Below are 17,637 nucleotides of genomic sequence, written 5' to 3' on the forward strand. Positions count from 1 at the left end.
TCCCTGTCTGGAATGGCTCTGGCAAAAGATAGTAAATGAGCATTATTGTAAAATAGTAGCTATTTCACCTTCCAGTGTAGGTACAGATAATTTACATGATTAAGTTGTACTGGCAAATGTATTTTACCAGTTACAGCTTTGCTTAAAATATTTCATGGTTTTTGTAAGAGCTTATCTTAAGCAGCATGCATGATGTTTGTTTTGAAATAATAGGTCAATACTTGAAATTTGGTTTAATTGGTAAAGTAGAATGAAAGCATTGGGCTTCAGTGTGAGTTTGTACCCAAAGGAAACGGTGATGATATGTTTCTAGTTATCTCGGGCTTATGAATCTTTAAAGTTAGGCAGTAATAGAAATTATTAATTGGTAATAGAATGGGGGGGAGGGGTGTTGCATGTGTATATATATGTGTGTAGAGTTACGTGTTACAACATGAAGGACTTGTTTGGAAATTGTCTGATTGTGTATTTCTTATATTTTACTTTAAAGACTACTTACAAAGTTTACAAGTGACACTTCTCTGAATAAGGTCAGTCAAAGGACACTATAGAATCAATTTTCATATCTCTGTCTTTTAATCCAAGTTTTAAGGATTGTGGAGCAATGCAGATCATAAATATAGCTTTTTGTTGTTGGTTTTTTTTGTTATCTCCCATGTCCCCTTTGTTATCCCCCAGTCCCTTTGTGGGGAGAAGAGGTTGAAGAGTAAATAGTTTTAAATGATTTTGCTATAAACAGATCAAATGCATTAATAGTTTATAAGTAAAAATGAAATATTTTAATTTAAGTAATTCAAAGACCATATGGTACATATCTAGAATCACCTAAGTGGTTAATTGCATGTTAAATTCCTTTCCTCTTCGCTAGTGTAAACAACTGCAAAAATATTTACATTCCCTGCCTTGCTAGATTTATTTATCATTTTATAATAAAAACACAGAAGTGTTATAAATTGAAATCTTAATCTCTTGCTTGACTCGCTTTCTAAAATGTCAGCAATGTCTCTGGGTTGGTTTACTTTGTGCGCTCTCCCACTCCTAACACAGAAATGCTCAACACTAAAAAAACGGAAGAGTATTGATGTTAAGCAAGTTAGGGGTGCAGCATAAGATGTGGTTTCTTGAAATTAGCGTTCTGTTATTCTAAACAAGATTAGAAACTGCAGCAAAGGAAGTGGCTTTAAAGCTCTTTATTGGATTTTTTTATTACTGTGAAACTCCAGAATGATGATGATGTAATTCTATAAAACTTAGAGGGGCTCAGGCCAAAAATACAGAAAGTAAGTTGACTGAGCAAGCTGCTGCATACCTATGGAGAGAGTTGTTTCTGCCAGTTGGTGAGTGCTCTAGCTTTTCCCCAGAGGTAGCTACTGGCACAAACAGTTTGCATACTCTGCACTCCAAAACTCATTAAACTGTTTCTTCAAGTGAGAAACTATTGAGGACATCTTCAAAGCATGCTGGAAACTTCTGTAACAAACTAATACGATAAGGAAAAAAATTCTGTGATTTGTTTCAGAGCAAAAGAGTGAATTCTTTATGCTGCAAAGTGTACGTGAAAATCCTTTTCTCGTTTTGTAAAGTAAATGAGTAGTTTAAACAGAAAAATGGGAGAATAAATTCTGCTATGTGACAGTTTGGCCTCCCTAAAATAAGTGCACCCAGCGGCAGAGCTTGAGCTTTGGAGCCTGACAGCTACAGCCTGGGTTTCTGCTAAGCAGTGCTGGGCTGCTCGCTCCTGTTACTGTGTGTGGGCAAGAAAAAAAGAGGAGCCTTACCAGGAAGCTTCTCAGCTTGTCTAACGACAGGCTCAGTTATTTTGGGAAAGGGGACATGGAACAGGCTCAGAGAAGGGCATTTAATTCAGGTAGATCAGCACACTAATTCTGGGAGTCACTGTAATGAATGAGACTGAAATTTCCTGTATGTGATGACTGGATGTTGTTGTAGTTCTGTGCTGTGAAATCTCTTGAGTATCTTCCTTGAATTTAGAGAAAAGTGATCTTGAACTTCCATCTGGGACAGAATCTGGGTGTGAAGAGCATGAAAATGCAAAGTGGACTCAAAGGAAAAATGTAAGACCAGATCTCCTGGTTGTCAGATAATACTTTTTTTTTTTTTTGCTAAAAGCACTTTTTCCCTCTGATATTTTAAAATGATGCCTGCACACTTAGTACATCAGAATAAGACACTGGCTAAGCTAAATGTGGAGCATCCCTCCAATGTGCACCCCACAGTAAATTCACCATTTTTCTGTGCTGAAAAGTGACATCATAGTTCTTGACCTGTAACCTGCAGCTCTTTGGGTTCTACCTCCAGCTCCTGCTGTGTGACACTGTTGTACAGCTGACACAGTGCCAAGAAAACATTGCCTGTGCTAACTTTCAACGTGCTTGTTTGTATGTCCTGGAGTTCCACTAGCCCTGATAAACCTTGGTCTCGGCAGAGGGAAATAGCCTGTACTGATTTCCATGCTAATTGCCGTTCTCTTCTGGCTCCCAAGAAGCCTGGAGCTTCATGACTCTCAGGAGTTTTCTACCAGTGCTGATAGCTAAATTCAAGGGCATTAGGAGCAATAATACCAAGTTAGTGCGAGACCCAGGGGTTCTCCACCCAGTAGACCCTGAAGGAGATAACTTGGCTGCTCCTCTGTTGAGTTTCCTGCCAGAGTAAGAATTTAATTAAGAAGGGGGAGAGGGAGGGCACCAAATATCATCTCCATCAAATGTTTCTCATGGAAACTATTCAACAACTTGCTCATTGATGTAATTACTGTAGCACTCATTTTGTAATTAGAAGACTTAAATGACAGAAACACTTCTCTTAATTTAGTGTTGGATCTATTCAGGTTCTCACTTGCGTTTTTTTGTCTTAAGATGCAAAGCAAAATGGATTTAAATAGACTTTGAAGTAACTGAAGTCACAGCAGAAACTGTTGGAGGAGCATTTTGAAATGTCCAAGCACTAGTCAAGAATTTCTTTAGGTTTTGGTTTTGTTTTGGTTTGTTTTTTTTCCTTTCCAATAGTTGTAGTAGGATTCTGTAGCACTGATTACATGTAATTAGTGTAGCTCTATGGAACAATGATTACCCACGCTCAAACAAAAGCTAGGTTAGTATATATTAAGTTACCTGTTGTTTTTTTCTTTCCTTTTTGTCTTTTTAGAATCACATCTAAATTCTTTTATTGTATTATTTTTGTGATAATCTTAACACTTCTAAATTTAGAATTCAAATAATTGAATCCTAAATTAGTTTATGTAGTCTTCAAAGCAGTTGATCCTACCATATTGTTAAAATGAATTAAGTGGCTTAACTTTTAACTAGAAGATAGAAGTTGTAGTAAATTATTCAAATTTCTCTTAGAGCGTAGTCTATCCTCTCCAAAGATAACAGGATAAATACTTCTGTCCTCTGACTACAAAGGAAGCCTACATGACTAGTTTGGGCAAGATGCCTAGTTTGAGGTAGCTAAAGTAAAACGAACTGAATCTTACCCTAAGAATGTATCCTACAAGGACTTTTTTAAAATATCCTGATAAGGTGTAAGAATACAAAAGTATCAGTGAGGTATTTTTGTTTGTTACAAGATGAGATGGAAAGCCATTGCGTGTGGAATTTTGGAAATATTTCAGACATGGTTATAAGAGAAGATTGCTAATGTTGGTGGGAAAAAGACCCCTTTAATAACTGCAGTGGATCAGTCTCACACATTTATTTCAGTCTGTTGTGTTTGATAAAAAGCAGGCATGAACATGACCTGTGGATGGCATATTATCATAACCCATGGGCTATGCTGTAAAATGCACTGTTTTATAAACTCCTGGAATGGCTTCATGGAACTTTTTGAAGTGAGTGATTATTCAGAGTCTTCATTAACTTTCTAGCTGCTTACCAAAAATATCACATTTAACAAGGAGAGTGCCCTAGTTCTACATGTCTAGCCTTTACCCTTTCCAAAAGGGAAAATGATATTTTTGGGGGATTATTGTTGGTTTGTTTGTTTTTTTATTGAAATACCTAGAAATCATTCAGCATTGAAAATAGCACATCAAATCATTTTTGCACCTATAGCTAGTTTTATTAAAATGGAGTTTTATGTAAAAAGGTGAACCATTTGATTTTAAATACCCTTACAGTGAAATGTTTATTTTTTATTGATCGTAGAACTTTTTAAAGGAGTATTAGCCTATATAGTCTTTGGCTTTTGAAAGTTTTATTACCTATGTCATAATCTCATCTGTATAAAGTAGGAAGAGTTTTTTAATGCAGGCAGGTAGCTCCTTAGGGTAGAGGATGTGTCTTAATGTTTAAATATTTGTTTACAGGTAGCAAAGTCCAGTTTTGGAAAGTTAATTGCTAGAACAGCATAGAGTCAGAAAATGTACTTGAGTAATGTAATAGGTACTGGGTAATGGTGAAATATTGAAGATTGGGAGTTCCTGATCAGAATCTTTGGGTGAGGATGGAGAAGAAAATGGTGACAGGGAGCGATGACATAGCAGAGTTTAGAGTGGGGAAAATCTGTACTGGTAAAAAAAAAAAAAAAAAGAAATCAAATATAGGATTCAAGCTTCACTTGGGAATAGCAGTGTTTATAATCAGATTTCCTTGACTGCTGTTTGTAATTTGAAAGCAACCTTAGCTGCAGTATGCCTTTGAGGGCTGGTAGTCATCTTGTATAACTTGAGCTATCTAAAAGTATGTTCCTTATGTATTCCAGTGAGGGAAAAAAAGAGTCATCTATATCTCATCTGTCTTAGGCATCTATCTTAGATGGATTGACTCATCTTCTATTTTTGTTTCCTTTTTTGGATACTGTCCTGTTGCCAATGAATTTTTGAATTCTCAACTTCATCATATTTGAGAGCCTCCCCAAATGCAGGGAGAGAAATGAGCAGTGTCTTTCCTTGGTCTTTATATATATATATCCTTTCCTTTTCTCTTTTGACAGGAAGCAATGTGAATTTTCTTACTTAAGTATATTAACAAAGACAAGGTCAAACAAAATGTTTTATACTTGAACAGAGGGTACTGAGGCCTGTTTTAGGTGCAGACTCTTACACAAGCTTTTGGTTTTGGTCAGGTTGCTGAGAAGATGTTCTTTCCTGCTTGTGTACTTGTGATAGAGAGTGTCAACAAATCTGATGAGTGGAATAGTTGATCTTCCTGGAAGTGCAGACAAGCTGGTTTAGGTGCAGACCATTAAATGCAAGAGCATTTGATGTGAACAATGTAATCTGAGCTGTTGAGGAAGACATACTGTCCTAGTTACAGCTTATATGATGCATTAAAATAATTCCTTTCTAATGGGAGAGGAAGAAATATTATTCCCTATGTCAAGCTCATAGAAAGTATTTTTGTTTGTAGCAGAAAAAGCAGCTTGGATTTTTCACTGAAATTATCTATTTGGAAATTATTTAAATTTCTGAGTATGTGAAACCAATTTATCAGTAAAGCTTTCCACATTCCTGAGAGTTGTACTTTCAAGTTGAAACTTTTAATCCTAACTTTGAAAACTTACTATACAATAAAATGAAAACTGACATGTTTCCCTGCTCAGTCTTCTAAAAGTGTAGGCTCTCTGATCTGTTTAAAAATGTGCTTTTAGTTTAGTGATTATGGTTATAATTAAGGGACTAGTAAGAAAAACTATAGCTATAAAGTATAAACACAGCAACCACAATATTTTTCAGAGCAAACTGGAGAATCTGTATCCAAGCTAATTGTTTTTGCGTTCTTGCATTACAATGAGATATGGTACAGTTGGTGTTTACTTAAAAGAAAAAAAAAGTTACTAATTCTTAAGAATTTGCATCATGCATCCAGACTTCCAGGAAAATTGAAGTCTGGAGACATTTTTTCATCTTCTCTAACTTTGCTGCTCCTACTTTAAACTAGTTGTGTAGGCTATCAGTGGAGGCTGGATTGCTCACCTGTGGCAAATTCCATCTGTTTTGGACACCATCTGTCTTAGGGTGGAGATAACCAGCTTGTTAAAAGTATCTTTTGAATAGCTGAATGACAGCTAACTTTGAGAACTTTATTTATAGGTGTTGGTCAGAAAAGGGAGCTAACAACAATCAGCTGTTCACAATGGTCTAGATTATAGACCACTGTTTGCTATCTTTTTTAAGGTAAAAAGACTGATTAAAAGCCTAATTCTTTTTCTGCCCTCTCAGTTGGTCTTTTTTTTAAATATACACATATATATTTGACTTGGCTAATGGAGAATAAGATGCTGATCAGCACTTTCTTGAATAAAGAAACATAGTTTATTTCAGCTGTCAAAAATCAGGAGATTGTTACTTACAGTGTGATAAAGAATTACAGTCAAAGATAAATAGTTCTGGAAAATTGCTAATGCCTCCTCACTTTTCTGTTTGGCTGCCTCAGAATTTCAGCCATTGACTGTAGGATAAGAATAAGCATCTGACAGCCCATGGATTTAAATTTAAAACATCTGTTGTGCTACTTTCTTGTTTATCTTCTAGTTCCTCTTTAAAACTCTGTTTTCTGTAGTACCTACAAAAATGTTGACAACAGTCATATCACAAGAATGTTAAGAGCTTCAACTTTGGATAGGAGGACAAATAAGATATGGGACTTGTCTCCTCTTTGGTTTCCTCAGAGAGCCGAAAGGGCAGAGTAGGTTCCTCACTCCTTCAACAGTACATTCATCCATCTTCAGTTCAAAAAATACTCTCAAATCTGTTGGGGAACAATGTCTTTTCAGCTTGGACCTGCTTATCTTTCCACATTGCACCAGAGAGGTGATGAAATCTTCATCCTTGGAGATACTGAGACTGTAGACAGAGCCCTGAGAAACCTCATCAAAGTTGTCTCTGCTTTGAGCAAGGGTTGGACCAGCTGACCTTTGGAGTTCTCTCCCAATTTAAATTCCTCTGTTACAGTCAGGGAAAGAAAAAAAAAGTATTTTTATTTCTGTGGAAGTAAGGCTGATACTTCTGATTTTCTCTGCTAAGAAAATATAAGTGAACAGTCAACAACAAACAGCATTAAAAAAGGAGTCCACCATCACTGGAATGCGTCATAAAGCCAAGTAACAATACATAAATGAATAACAATATAATTACGGATGATAATCTGTTATATACATGCATTTAAAAATGTGCAAACAAATCTGTGAACAATGACATTGCATGTTGGATGTAATTTGTCTACCTCTGAGTTTTTTTGCATATGAGAAGCTGTAATTTTTACAGTATTAAAGGCAAGGCCTTATAATAATTTTGTTTGTGGAAAAAGTTTATAGATTAAACTTTTCCAGGTATGACACTGCACTTACCCACATGGAAAATGGTAAAATGTTGTGTTACTTTTGTTATAAGGTAATTGTGGTTTTCTTTCAAGACCAGTAGAACAACACAGCTACTACCAAATATGAGTACTTTTTTTACTGCTTGGTTTTCTCTCCTTCTGACCTTATTTATGTATAATTTCAACTGTGATGATCAGTATATTGGATATACAGTATTTAGGTTGAGAAATGCTTTTTGTAATAAAGGATGTGTTCATTCTGAGATTTCTGGTGGCCATTGTTTTTTTTTCTTTTTTTCTTTTTTTTTTCCACTGTTTGTCATTAATAGTATCAGATTTCTTCCATCATACTTCAGAAAATGCTGAACAATATAAAGGATTTAAAAGATTAGTTCTGTTCTGATTTTTGTTTGTTTTTTCCTTACAGGCCTGGCAGCTGCGATTCAGTCATCTTGTGGGCTACGGTGCCAAATATTACTCCTACCTCATGTCTAGGGCTGTTGCCTCCATGGTGTGGAAACAGTGTTTTGCTCAGGACCCGTTTGATAGGTAAAACCAGAAAGTACTAAGTAGAATGAAGTGTCGTGCTACTTGTTTTTGGAAAACATGAAACAAATGGGGTCACGGAGGTTGACGGGCTTTTTTAATGACACTTAGTTTCTCACCTTTTTCTTGATTTTAAGAGGATTACAAACCAGGAAATAACCACAAGTATAAAGTGTACTTTGGGATATGTTCATTGGTGCAAAAAAATTCACGTTGATGTTTTAAAATACAGGTGTGCCAGTTGGGAGGCACTGAAATCCACATTTAGATGTAATTAGCTTGATTTTCGTAGATGCCTAATTACTTGTAATTTTCTATTGAAATCAAAGCAACTGTGGGTATTAAACAAGCTTCATGTCACCAACTTCAAAGCTAAGTATAGCTATCCTACTCATATTGCTTTGTGAAATTAAAAAGTAAATTGTGAGATCACGAATTGTAAGTGCTCTTATACCTTAGATGAATGTTCAGAGCATTGTAACAGAGCGACTTTTCCCTTTTGAGCAATGAAGGCTGAAATATCGTTCTCAAATTAACTTCTATAAACACCAACACATATTCATATGTATAAAATTTGTTTACTTCAGTTACTCGTAATATAATTTTAAATATAATTTGAATTTGAGGAGTCAGCATGGAATCAAGGCAGTCATTGTTTCAGGGTGGAAAATTTCATTTGATCTCTGTTTCTGAGTTCTGTAGAGAACCTAGAAGCAAATGTGACTGAAAGCTGAACAGGTTGTGTTTGCAGATGGCTGTAACATCTGTGTTTCTCCAGGGCAATGGGTGAACGTTATCGTCGAGAGATGCTGGCACACGGCGGTGGAAAAGAGCCCATACTTATGGTTCAAGGTAGAAAAAAATTAGAACCATTTTATTCCCTTGCTCAAGGAAGAAATAATTCAATTGCATTTCCCAATTTGGTCTGTTTAGTTTAATTATGATTTTCATTGGATTTATGAAAGAAAACTTATTTATTTGTTTAGTTAAGTGGACTGGTCATCAACTTTGTGTCATGGTCAGTAGAACTCCTTGTGATACACAGAATAAAAAACACACAGAGAGATGGGTTGAAGTGTTGGAAGGGGTTTGTATTACAAGGTTGTCTAAAGAGTTCAGTATAAGAATATCACATACATGAAGGAAGATAGTTGAAACCATTTTTGGACACAAAAAATGAGTAACTTTAACATACATGCAATTCATAATAGATCTGGTTATTTCGTATATAAGAATTTGAACTTGTTTTGGCCACGCTGTTTTAGCATCATCAAAATAACTTTGGTTGTATCAGTACTTTCAGTATACATTCTCATGAAATGGAAGTCTGAATACTGTAATAAAGAAACATCGTTCGTTGTTCCTCTTAATACTACGTTTGCCTTTTGAATCTGGAAAATATCTTTTAAAAATCATTCACAGCGATAGCAAAAATACTATACTTCATATAATAAACAAATAATGTCAGGAGAATGAAACAAGTTTGAGAAACAGCTTACTCTATCTCAAGTCTATCAATGAGATCAGGATAAACTTTCCTCTGTAATGTTGCAGTATTCAAACCAAACATTTTTGCATTAGTGTTGCTGTTCCTGATGTGAGTCCTTGGTAAGTATGTCATCTAATGGGGCATCTTTGGATTCACTCTGAAATTCTTAATATTAAGGATGAATATTAATTAATTGGCCTCTGTTCACTCCAGTTTGGTAGACTGGAAGTTGTGGGGTTTTTTCCTACAGATAAGGAAAACTGGTGATGTGTCTGTATTTCATCATGAAACTGGCACGGTTTTCTAACTAGAATGTTTAAGTTCTTTGAACCATCTGTTTATATTTGCGGCCATAACCTCTGCTCTCCTTAGACTCATCATATATTAAGCAACTATATATTCTCTAAATAGTCTATTTATATTTCTGATCTACAGGGTTACTTTTCATTCAGCGTGGCTTTGCAAACTCGCCTTTCTTTACTGTTCTTGAAGAGTCTGTGTAACCTCAAAAAACTGTAGCCCAAAATTGTGGATTAGGTAGTTGCAGGACAGGAACATACATCTTTATGAGCAAATCCAATTATTATATTGTAAGTCATATGGTAGAGAAGGAAAGAATGTTTTTAAACACCTGCTTATCATCTCTTCTATTTCTGGGATGTAGTTTTAATTTTACTGAGCATGGAATCTACCTGGAATGTCCTAGAGGCTATGTTGAAGTTGCTGGCAGTGTGCTCCCTTGAATCAAATACTACTTGAATGAAGTTTGCAAAATTCACCTGTGCATGGACTTACATAAAATCTATGGAATTACAACTGTCTTTCCCTCTTGCATGTGAGAGAACACAGTGGAACATGGTACAATCAGTTTGGGGTTGAGAGTATGCATCAGTTATTTTGCATAAAACTTGCTACTGAAATTAACCTGAAAAAGTGACATCATAGTCCAGGAAAATCCAAGTTTATTTTAAGTTTAAAGGATGTCAAAATATGATGAAGTCTGGCAAGGTATAGTGAAAGCACACAAACAAGTTTAGCTCTTGTAATGCAGTAATTAGATGTTTTAGGCATTTCAGTATTCATAGTCCTCAGGTGTATAGTCCTCAATTCATTTAGTGCAGATAGTTCATCAGTGAGTCGTCAGGACTAATGGTGAATGATGAAAAGGTGATAGCTGTGCAGCCTGGGGTTTGAAGAGAGTGAGCTATGTTTAAGGAATAGTTGTGCATGCTGCAGGGCAGTGAATTTTGATGTTAATGGTAGAATAATGGGATCTTTTATGATGTGACCAAAAAATCTATGTATAAAAGATATGCAGTTTGATTTTTTTTTTTCTTTAAATGTGTAAATCCATAAACCACTAAACAGAACTGTGTGTCACTTTAAGGTCAGTACCTGTAATGCACCTGCTGGTGTGTTTGTTCACGTGTAATAGGAGAACCAGACAGCAGTACCTCCTCTGTGTCAGCATTAGTATGAGTGATACTGGTGATAAGAGCACAGACTATGATTTACAAAAAAGATGTTTGCACAAAACTACAGAATCATAGAATAGTTGAGGTTGGAAGGAACCTCTGGAGGTCATCTAGTCCACCAGGACCCCCAGGTGCTTTTCTGCAAGCTGCTTTCTTGCTGGGAGGCCCCCAGCATATACTGGTTCCTGCGGTTGTTCCTCCCCAGGTGCGACTTTGTACTTCTCTTTGTTGAACTCTGCCCCATCATCTAGATCATTAATGAAGATGTTAAACAGGACTGGACCCAGTATTGACCCCTGGGGTACAACTGCTAGTCACTGGCCTCCAGCTAGACACTGTGGCACTGATCACCTCCCTCTGGGCCCGGCCATTCAGCCAGTTTTTAATCTACCTCCCTGTCTGATCATCCAGCCCATGAATCAACAGCTCCTCTGTGAGGATCTTAGGGGAGACAGTGCCAAAAACCTTGCTGAAGTCCAGGTAGACGATGTCAACTGCTCTCCCCTTGTCTATCGGGCCAGTTGTTTCATCATATAAGGTTATCAGGTTGGTTAAGCATGACTTGCCCTTAGTGAACCCATGCTGACTACTTCTGATGATTTTTTTGGTGGTGTTGATGAGCCTGGAAATGGTTTCCAGGATTAGCTGCTCCACCACCTTCCTAGGGATTGGGAGACTGACCAGCCATAGTTCCCTGGTTTCTCCTTCTTGCTCTTCTTGAAGATAGGAGTGATATTTGCTTTTTTCAAGTCTTTTAGCACTTCTCCCAGTGGCCATGATTGATCAAAGATTACTAAGAGTCACCTTGCAATGCCATGTGCCAGCTCCCTCATACCTCATGGGTGCATCCCATCAGGACCTGTGGGTTTACGTATGTCTAATTGGCTTAAGTATTCTATGATCCGATCCTCTTCCATCAAGGGTACATCTTCCTTGCTGCAGATTATCTCCCTGTATTCTGAATTTCACTTTTATACTACATATTTCGTTAATATTACTTTAAACAGAAATTTGAAAAGATACTCAAGATCATAAAAATATCCAGAATTCATCAGCAGATTCCTTGCCTCTGCATATTTTGATGTTCATTTTTAGACAGTGCAAAACTTAAACAAGCGTGTTTGAATGACTCCTTGAAAAATGAAATTGATGTGACTCAGGTCTTTTGACAAGTTGGTAATTTGATTTCTTGTTTGGGATTATTTGAGCTTAAATCATAAAACACATGTGATGGAAAAAGCTTATTATATGTTTATACTTAATTGCTCTGTATTTATTACAGAAATTGAGAGTTTAAGTAGAAAAGTAAGAGCAGTTACTTGCTTTTTAATTTGTTTAGGTTCAATCAGCTTCTGACTCCTTTTACTGCATTTTTTCCTTGTCATTACAATGTTCCAGAATACTTGATTACCATCTTTTGTTGGTTTTCATCAGTTGTAAAACTGCCCTCCCATAGCAGTTGACCAAACAGATTCCTGATTAAAGACAGATTCCACCAAACTTAAAAGCCTGTTGATTTTACTCTTCTTCAGGGAAGCAGTCCAGTTTCTGTGCTTACTAGTGCCATATTTCAAAAACCTTAAGTTCCGTAGGCTGTTATTTCAGGCATTTCTTTAAAATATATACATATATATATATATATAAAAAAAGAAATGCGCTTGTACAAGTCTGACTTCTGGATGCATGTATGTAGCCTCACCCTTGAAGTGCTTCCGTATCTCATTGTGAAGTTAGCCATATTCATTGACTGCTTGATAACAGATAACTTCACAAGCGCATTTCATTTATACAGTTTCTTTGTTATGATTTTCTTCTCAGAAGCTATCTATTGTCTTTCTTTTGTGTTTGGATATGACCCTAGCTTTTCATCTTTCTCCCATACGATTCCATAGATGTACTGATTAGAGAAGATAAAGAATCTGACCTGCCATCCAATGGAGTTGCTGACAAGATTCCTGTTCGGACTAGTCTTTAACTAGAAAATACAATATACTTTTTTTTATTATTATTCTCTTGGCATTTGTTTCCATTAAAAAAAAAAGAAAAAACAAACACCACACAAAGACTTTATGAAACCTTTTTTAACATTTTCTGAAGTGACTCCTTTTATCTTACCCCTTTGATAATCTACAAAATACAGAAATAGTCACAAATATGGATAGCAGGAGCAATTAAAAAATGAGTGAGCAATGCTTTGTCCAAAAGGCTTGCTTTTTTTTTTTTTTTTTCTCCTTAGAGAGGAAATGCAGTTCAAGAAAAATTTGATTCCTCCGTCATTGTGGTTTGGCCACATGGCTCTTGCAGACCCTCTCCTTCCCAGAACTACATGGGATTAGGGATTCCAAATTCCTTTAAAGATATGTAACCCAGGTGTCCCTTCCAGGTCCAGTTGTGTGCTCGTTGCAGGTCTGAACAAGATTCAGGTGTGCACCATCCCTCCCTCTCTCCCTTGGCACTCCCTGACGGGGAAAGAAACCCAGGTGCACAGGCAGAAAGTGAATTGCAGTGTGAAAAGTGCTGGGCTGGGTGATCTGGAAGATATCCTGGGGTAAGGGGCATGGAACATATCCTGGAGTGTGATGCTCCTGCAGTTTTGATGCAGTCACATTGCCCTTTGGGTCTCTGAAGCAGTCCTCGTGCAAAACTACATGTGAAGTTGTGTTCTTGATTCGTTAATGCTGTATTACAGTGTGGACAGATGTACTCAGCTGTGTGCATACATGGTAATCAAACCAACTGACTCTGTAAATAAGCATGCATTTGCTCCAACGCAGTTTGCATTTTTTTTTTCCATGCCTCAAATTGTACTTCGTGGAATAATTATGATTTGAATAGGCTGTAAAAATCTTCAGATAATGATTGTATGCCTCTTTGAAAGTATGAGAGATGTGCATAAATCCTAAAAGGTGATGTGAATAGCAACATGTGTTAGCTCAACCTACACGGACACAAAATAATTAGTGTTCCAAAGGGGCAGAGGCCAAATTTTGCCACAGGCTTTATTCTTCTCCCAGTTTTCAGTGATTGTAGGTTATAGCTAACCATCTCTCAAAAGGGTGTGGTTAACCGCAGTGCTGTAATGTGAAAGAAAACTTCAAAGCAGAGAAGATAAGCTATGCAGTTGCCTTAGGCTTGGGAGAGACTGAGCTGAAATGGGAGTTGGGCTGAACATATAAAATACACTCCTAGATTTTAAAACTGCAACCATCAGACCTTGTGGACATCTTACTAAATCATTTAGACTGAAGTGCTGAGTACTTACAATATATCAAAGCTGATCTTGCTTTGATATATTTTAATGGAGTTTAAAGGGAGACATAACCATTCTTAACACATCTGTGTAGAGTACAAGGTTGAAACACGGAAATACCATCAGTGTCTGTTTCTTTTGGAGATGTCTACTCTAAAATCTGTAGTTATTTATTTCATAAGGGCATGATCATTTTACTACAGTAGGAGTTCTTCAGCAATGACCTCAGTTACTCTTCATCCTTCCCTTGCAAAAACAAATTCTGCTAGTGTCTGCTTTTGATATCAATGATGGGAAAATAGCAATGCAGTAGACCACTAATGCAAGAAATCTGTTTGTATTATCAAAAGTTGGAACTACTGGGTAGGAGGTCATTTGACATCACTATTGCCAGAGCGAGTTTGAATTCTCCTACATATTTAAAACAAACCAACCATGTGGAGTCTAAATGAATGCAATTTTATAACAAGTTTTGAGTGAGATTTGGTAAGACTGTATTCAGCTGCACTGAAATACATCCAAGTGTACTGTAATTAATTATGTTTCTTTTACTCATTTTGTAATATCCAGGATTGGAATGTTTTTGTTATGATTTGCCATTTTTATGTAAGAGGGAAATTAAATTTGCTTGAAGATAATCCCAGCATCAGTCTCTTTTCTTCCCCCTAGTTATTACACTGTTAGCTTCTCTTCTTTTGCAACATACTGATAATCACAGTTTTAAGAATTGTCCACAGCAGAATAAATTTTAGTGTGTCAAAAGAATTGGCTAAACATCATCTGAGCTGGCTGTTTTTTAGAAAGTCAGTATTTAAAGGGGGGGTTTGTATTTTGGGACTTGGGGAGTAGTGGTTATGTCTATTATGGCCACCTTTATATACTGTCTACGCAGCATTACAGTCATCCCTCCATATTGATATCTGATAGAAAAAAGGCATATTTTCTATAGAAAAATGGTTCTTTTATAGAGCCACATCTTAAAAATTGGAAGGAAGGAGTAATTTCACCAAGTTGAGATTTTTATACCTGAGCTAGTCATCCAGGTTTCCTTTCTGGAATACAGAGAAAGTTCTTCATAGGCACAACTCAGCATCATCATTAAGTAGACCTTTGAAAAAGGTCAGATGAGTGGCACCCATGAAGGTCTTCCTACTGTTCAGTCTCTAGAAATAGAGCCAGTTAGTTCAGATGTAAATGTCTGAGGCAAAATGAGGCCAAGAAAAGGCAAAACAAATTGCACTGTTGGGACTGGACTGCTCCAACTGAGTTTGAGATGAAGCTCCAGTAGTCATGCATGACAGGACATGTTCCAGTGGGCTGCCATCCCTGTCACCTTCTTAAGGCCTTCTCTCCACTTCTGAGAAAACTGCAGGAAAATAATATGAGTTTAAAATGGAATTTTTCCAAGGCCTTTAGGGAGCAAATATGCATGTCCCCCAGCCAGCCCACGCAGGAGCCTGAGAGAGGGAGTCTGCAAGAGGCTATGGCTCTCTGGGGAGGTGAGATTAGTACCTGGTGTCTGGATGCATTTGTTTCTCAGCCCAGCATATAGCAAGCCATTCTTCATTGTGAACTTGAAGTAATTCCACAGCAATTTTACTAACATTAGAGTAGATGACAAGTTTACCAAGTATTTGGAAATATTAATTCTGTTCTCTTTCATTTCAAAAATAGCTTGATTCAAACTTCATTTAACAGCATTTCAGTCAACCTATATGTAGTATGAGATTTGTTTTCCTTTTAGTGCTCAGTATTAATCTACTGGGTCATGGCAGTTTGTGTTGACACTTGCAACCTGTTTAAATCAGATTGAAATGGGGTTCTGTGAGTTCTTAGCAAGAAAATTCTTTTTGGTTGCTCGCACAAAATTACCTCGAGCTGGTCTGTTTCCTGGTGGGTTTTGAATCATTGTGTTACAATAAAGGATTCTGGTCTTTTAGCAGCATGCAATTATAATTTCCACTGAAAGCAAATATTGTTGAGGATGTGAAAGAATATAAAATTATGTTCAGTAGGTACACCGATCAGAAAGGGTAGAACAAGGTTATATTTACCTTGGCAGTTGTCAGAAAGAACAGATCACTTCAAAGAAGTACGAAGATTAAGTTTTACATTATTTGGCAGCTGTACTATTTTTTTCTGGTACAAGTAATGCAATAAATTTCCATATATAATCTTGAAAATGTTAATAACAGTGAAAAGACCAATGTTAATGTAAAGTACAAAGAAACATCTGAAAATAATTTACAGGATATATTCTTATGCTTTCTAAAAACTGGGATTCTAGGAAGGAAAATGTGAGATTTTTAGCTGGTCTGCTTATAGAATTACCTGACAAAGTACTTGAGCATGATTCTTCATTATGCTAATTTCCCTGTTATTCTGTAGCCATATGGTACAGCTAACATATGCACTAGTTAAAATTCTTAATAAAAGGTAGGTCCTGGTACTCTAAAAAAACTAAAACTAAAACTGCAGTGTACTGAAAATGCATTTGTTTCAGTATTTTTCATGTCTTGTGATACATTTCAGAGACATTTGTACTTTAAACACTAAATTAAATGCTTTTAAGGTGTGTAAACACTTTGAGGAAAATATGTTGTTTTTTCTGGCTCTGTCAGACCTGAGACTCAGCAGATAAGGATTTAGATACTCGCTCAATTACTGGTTTACTCCATTCATTTAGAAATGACTGAGCCTATGGTTATATTGCTTTAAAATGGATATAATTCCCTGCTTAAGCAAGATTGTAATGATAAAAATCAGTTAACAATCTTGAAACTTGTCAGTTCTGTGATAACAAATAACAGGTAGCTTGAAGAAATTAAATAACCTCTATATACTATCATTGCATTTATTTCTTGACAAAGAAACATGATAGCCGTTTCTGTCATATTGTGGCATTAAAAGTTAATTAGCAATAAGCATTATTTTTGACAAAGCTTTCAAGGTCATAGTATTCTCACTAGGAGTCTGTTGTCTTGGTTTTGTAGGTATGCTTCAGAAATCACCTTCAGTTGAAGATTTTGTGGATGCCCTTGTTTCAGACTTAGACCAGGACTTCGAAACATTTATCATGGACTCCTAAAAATGTTCAACAGAACTGAATTCTTTTATGGAAGATTGCATACATCTTCATAATTGTGGATAAAATATTGTTGTGACAGGTTTTGCTGCTTGGTGAATGCTTGTAAAATTTTGAATATTCATGTTGGTGGAACAGAAATAAATAATTTCATTGGATGACCTGCTTTCATTTATGAAGATGATGGCTTTCCGTTGCATAGGAGCTGAAGCATGGAATTTGAGAGAACAAATCCTCTAGCATGTACTGTTAGAAAATTTGATCATATTGGGACAGCTGGCTAAATGGGAATTGAACTTATCTTCAGGGGGAGTGGAGTGGTATGAAAGGTCTTTTGGTACGCACACTGGATTCAGTAATAGGATGTACCTCTTGAGTGTCATGACCCAGAACTGTTTGTATGGGTCTTTCTCATGGATATTCTTTAAACTTGTTTAACCTTGTTCCTTGTAGGAGTTCTGCATTGGGGAAAAGCAAATTGTGTTTGCAATGGAGAGGAAAAGGAAAGATGA

General features: G+C 36.5%; 1 protein-coding gene across 2 annotated transcripts in view; it reads left to right on the forward strand.

Annotated features, from left to right (window-relative positions):
• MIPEP (mitochondrial intermediate peptidase) overlaps positions 1–17,283 on the forward strand; it is a 78,528-nt gene extending 61,245 nt beyond the window's left edge. For both annotated transcript variants that reach the window (XM_075742170.1, XM_075742171.1), the window contains exons 17-19: positions 7,708–7,829; positions 8,605–8,678; positions 17,034–17,283. In XM_075742170.1, coding sequence (XP_075598285.1) covers positions 7,708–7,829; positions 8,605–8,678; positions 17,034–17,128 — 291 coding nt within the window. In that variant the 3' untranslated portion in view covers positions 17,129–17,283. The remainder of the gene's footprint in view (positions 1–7,707; positions 7,830–8,604; positions 8,679–17,033) is intronic.
• Positions 17,284–17,637: the final 354 nt, after the last annotated feature.

This window comes from Balearica regulorum, chromosome 1, assembly GCF_011004875.1.
Source record: "Balearica regulorum gibbericeps isolate bBalReg1 chromosome 1, bBalReg1.pri, whole genome shotgun sequence".
Lineage (NCBI taxonomy): Eukaryota > Metazoa > Chordata > Aves > Gruiformes > Gruidae > Balearica > Balearica regulorum.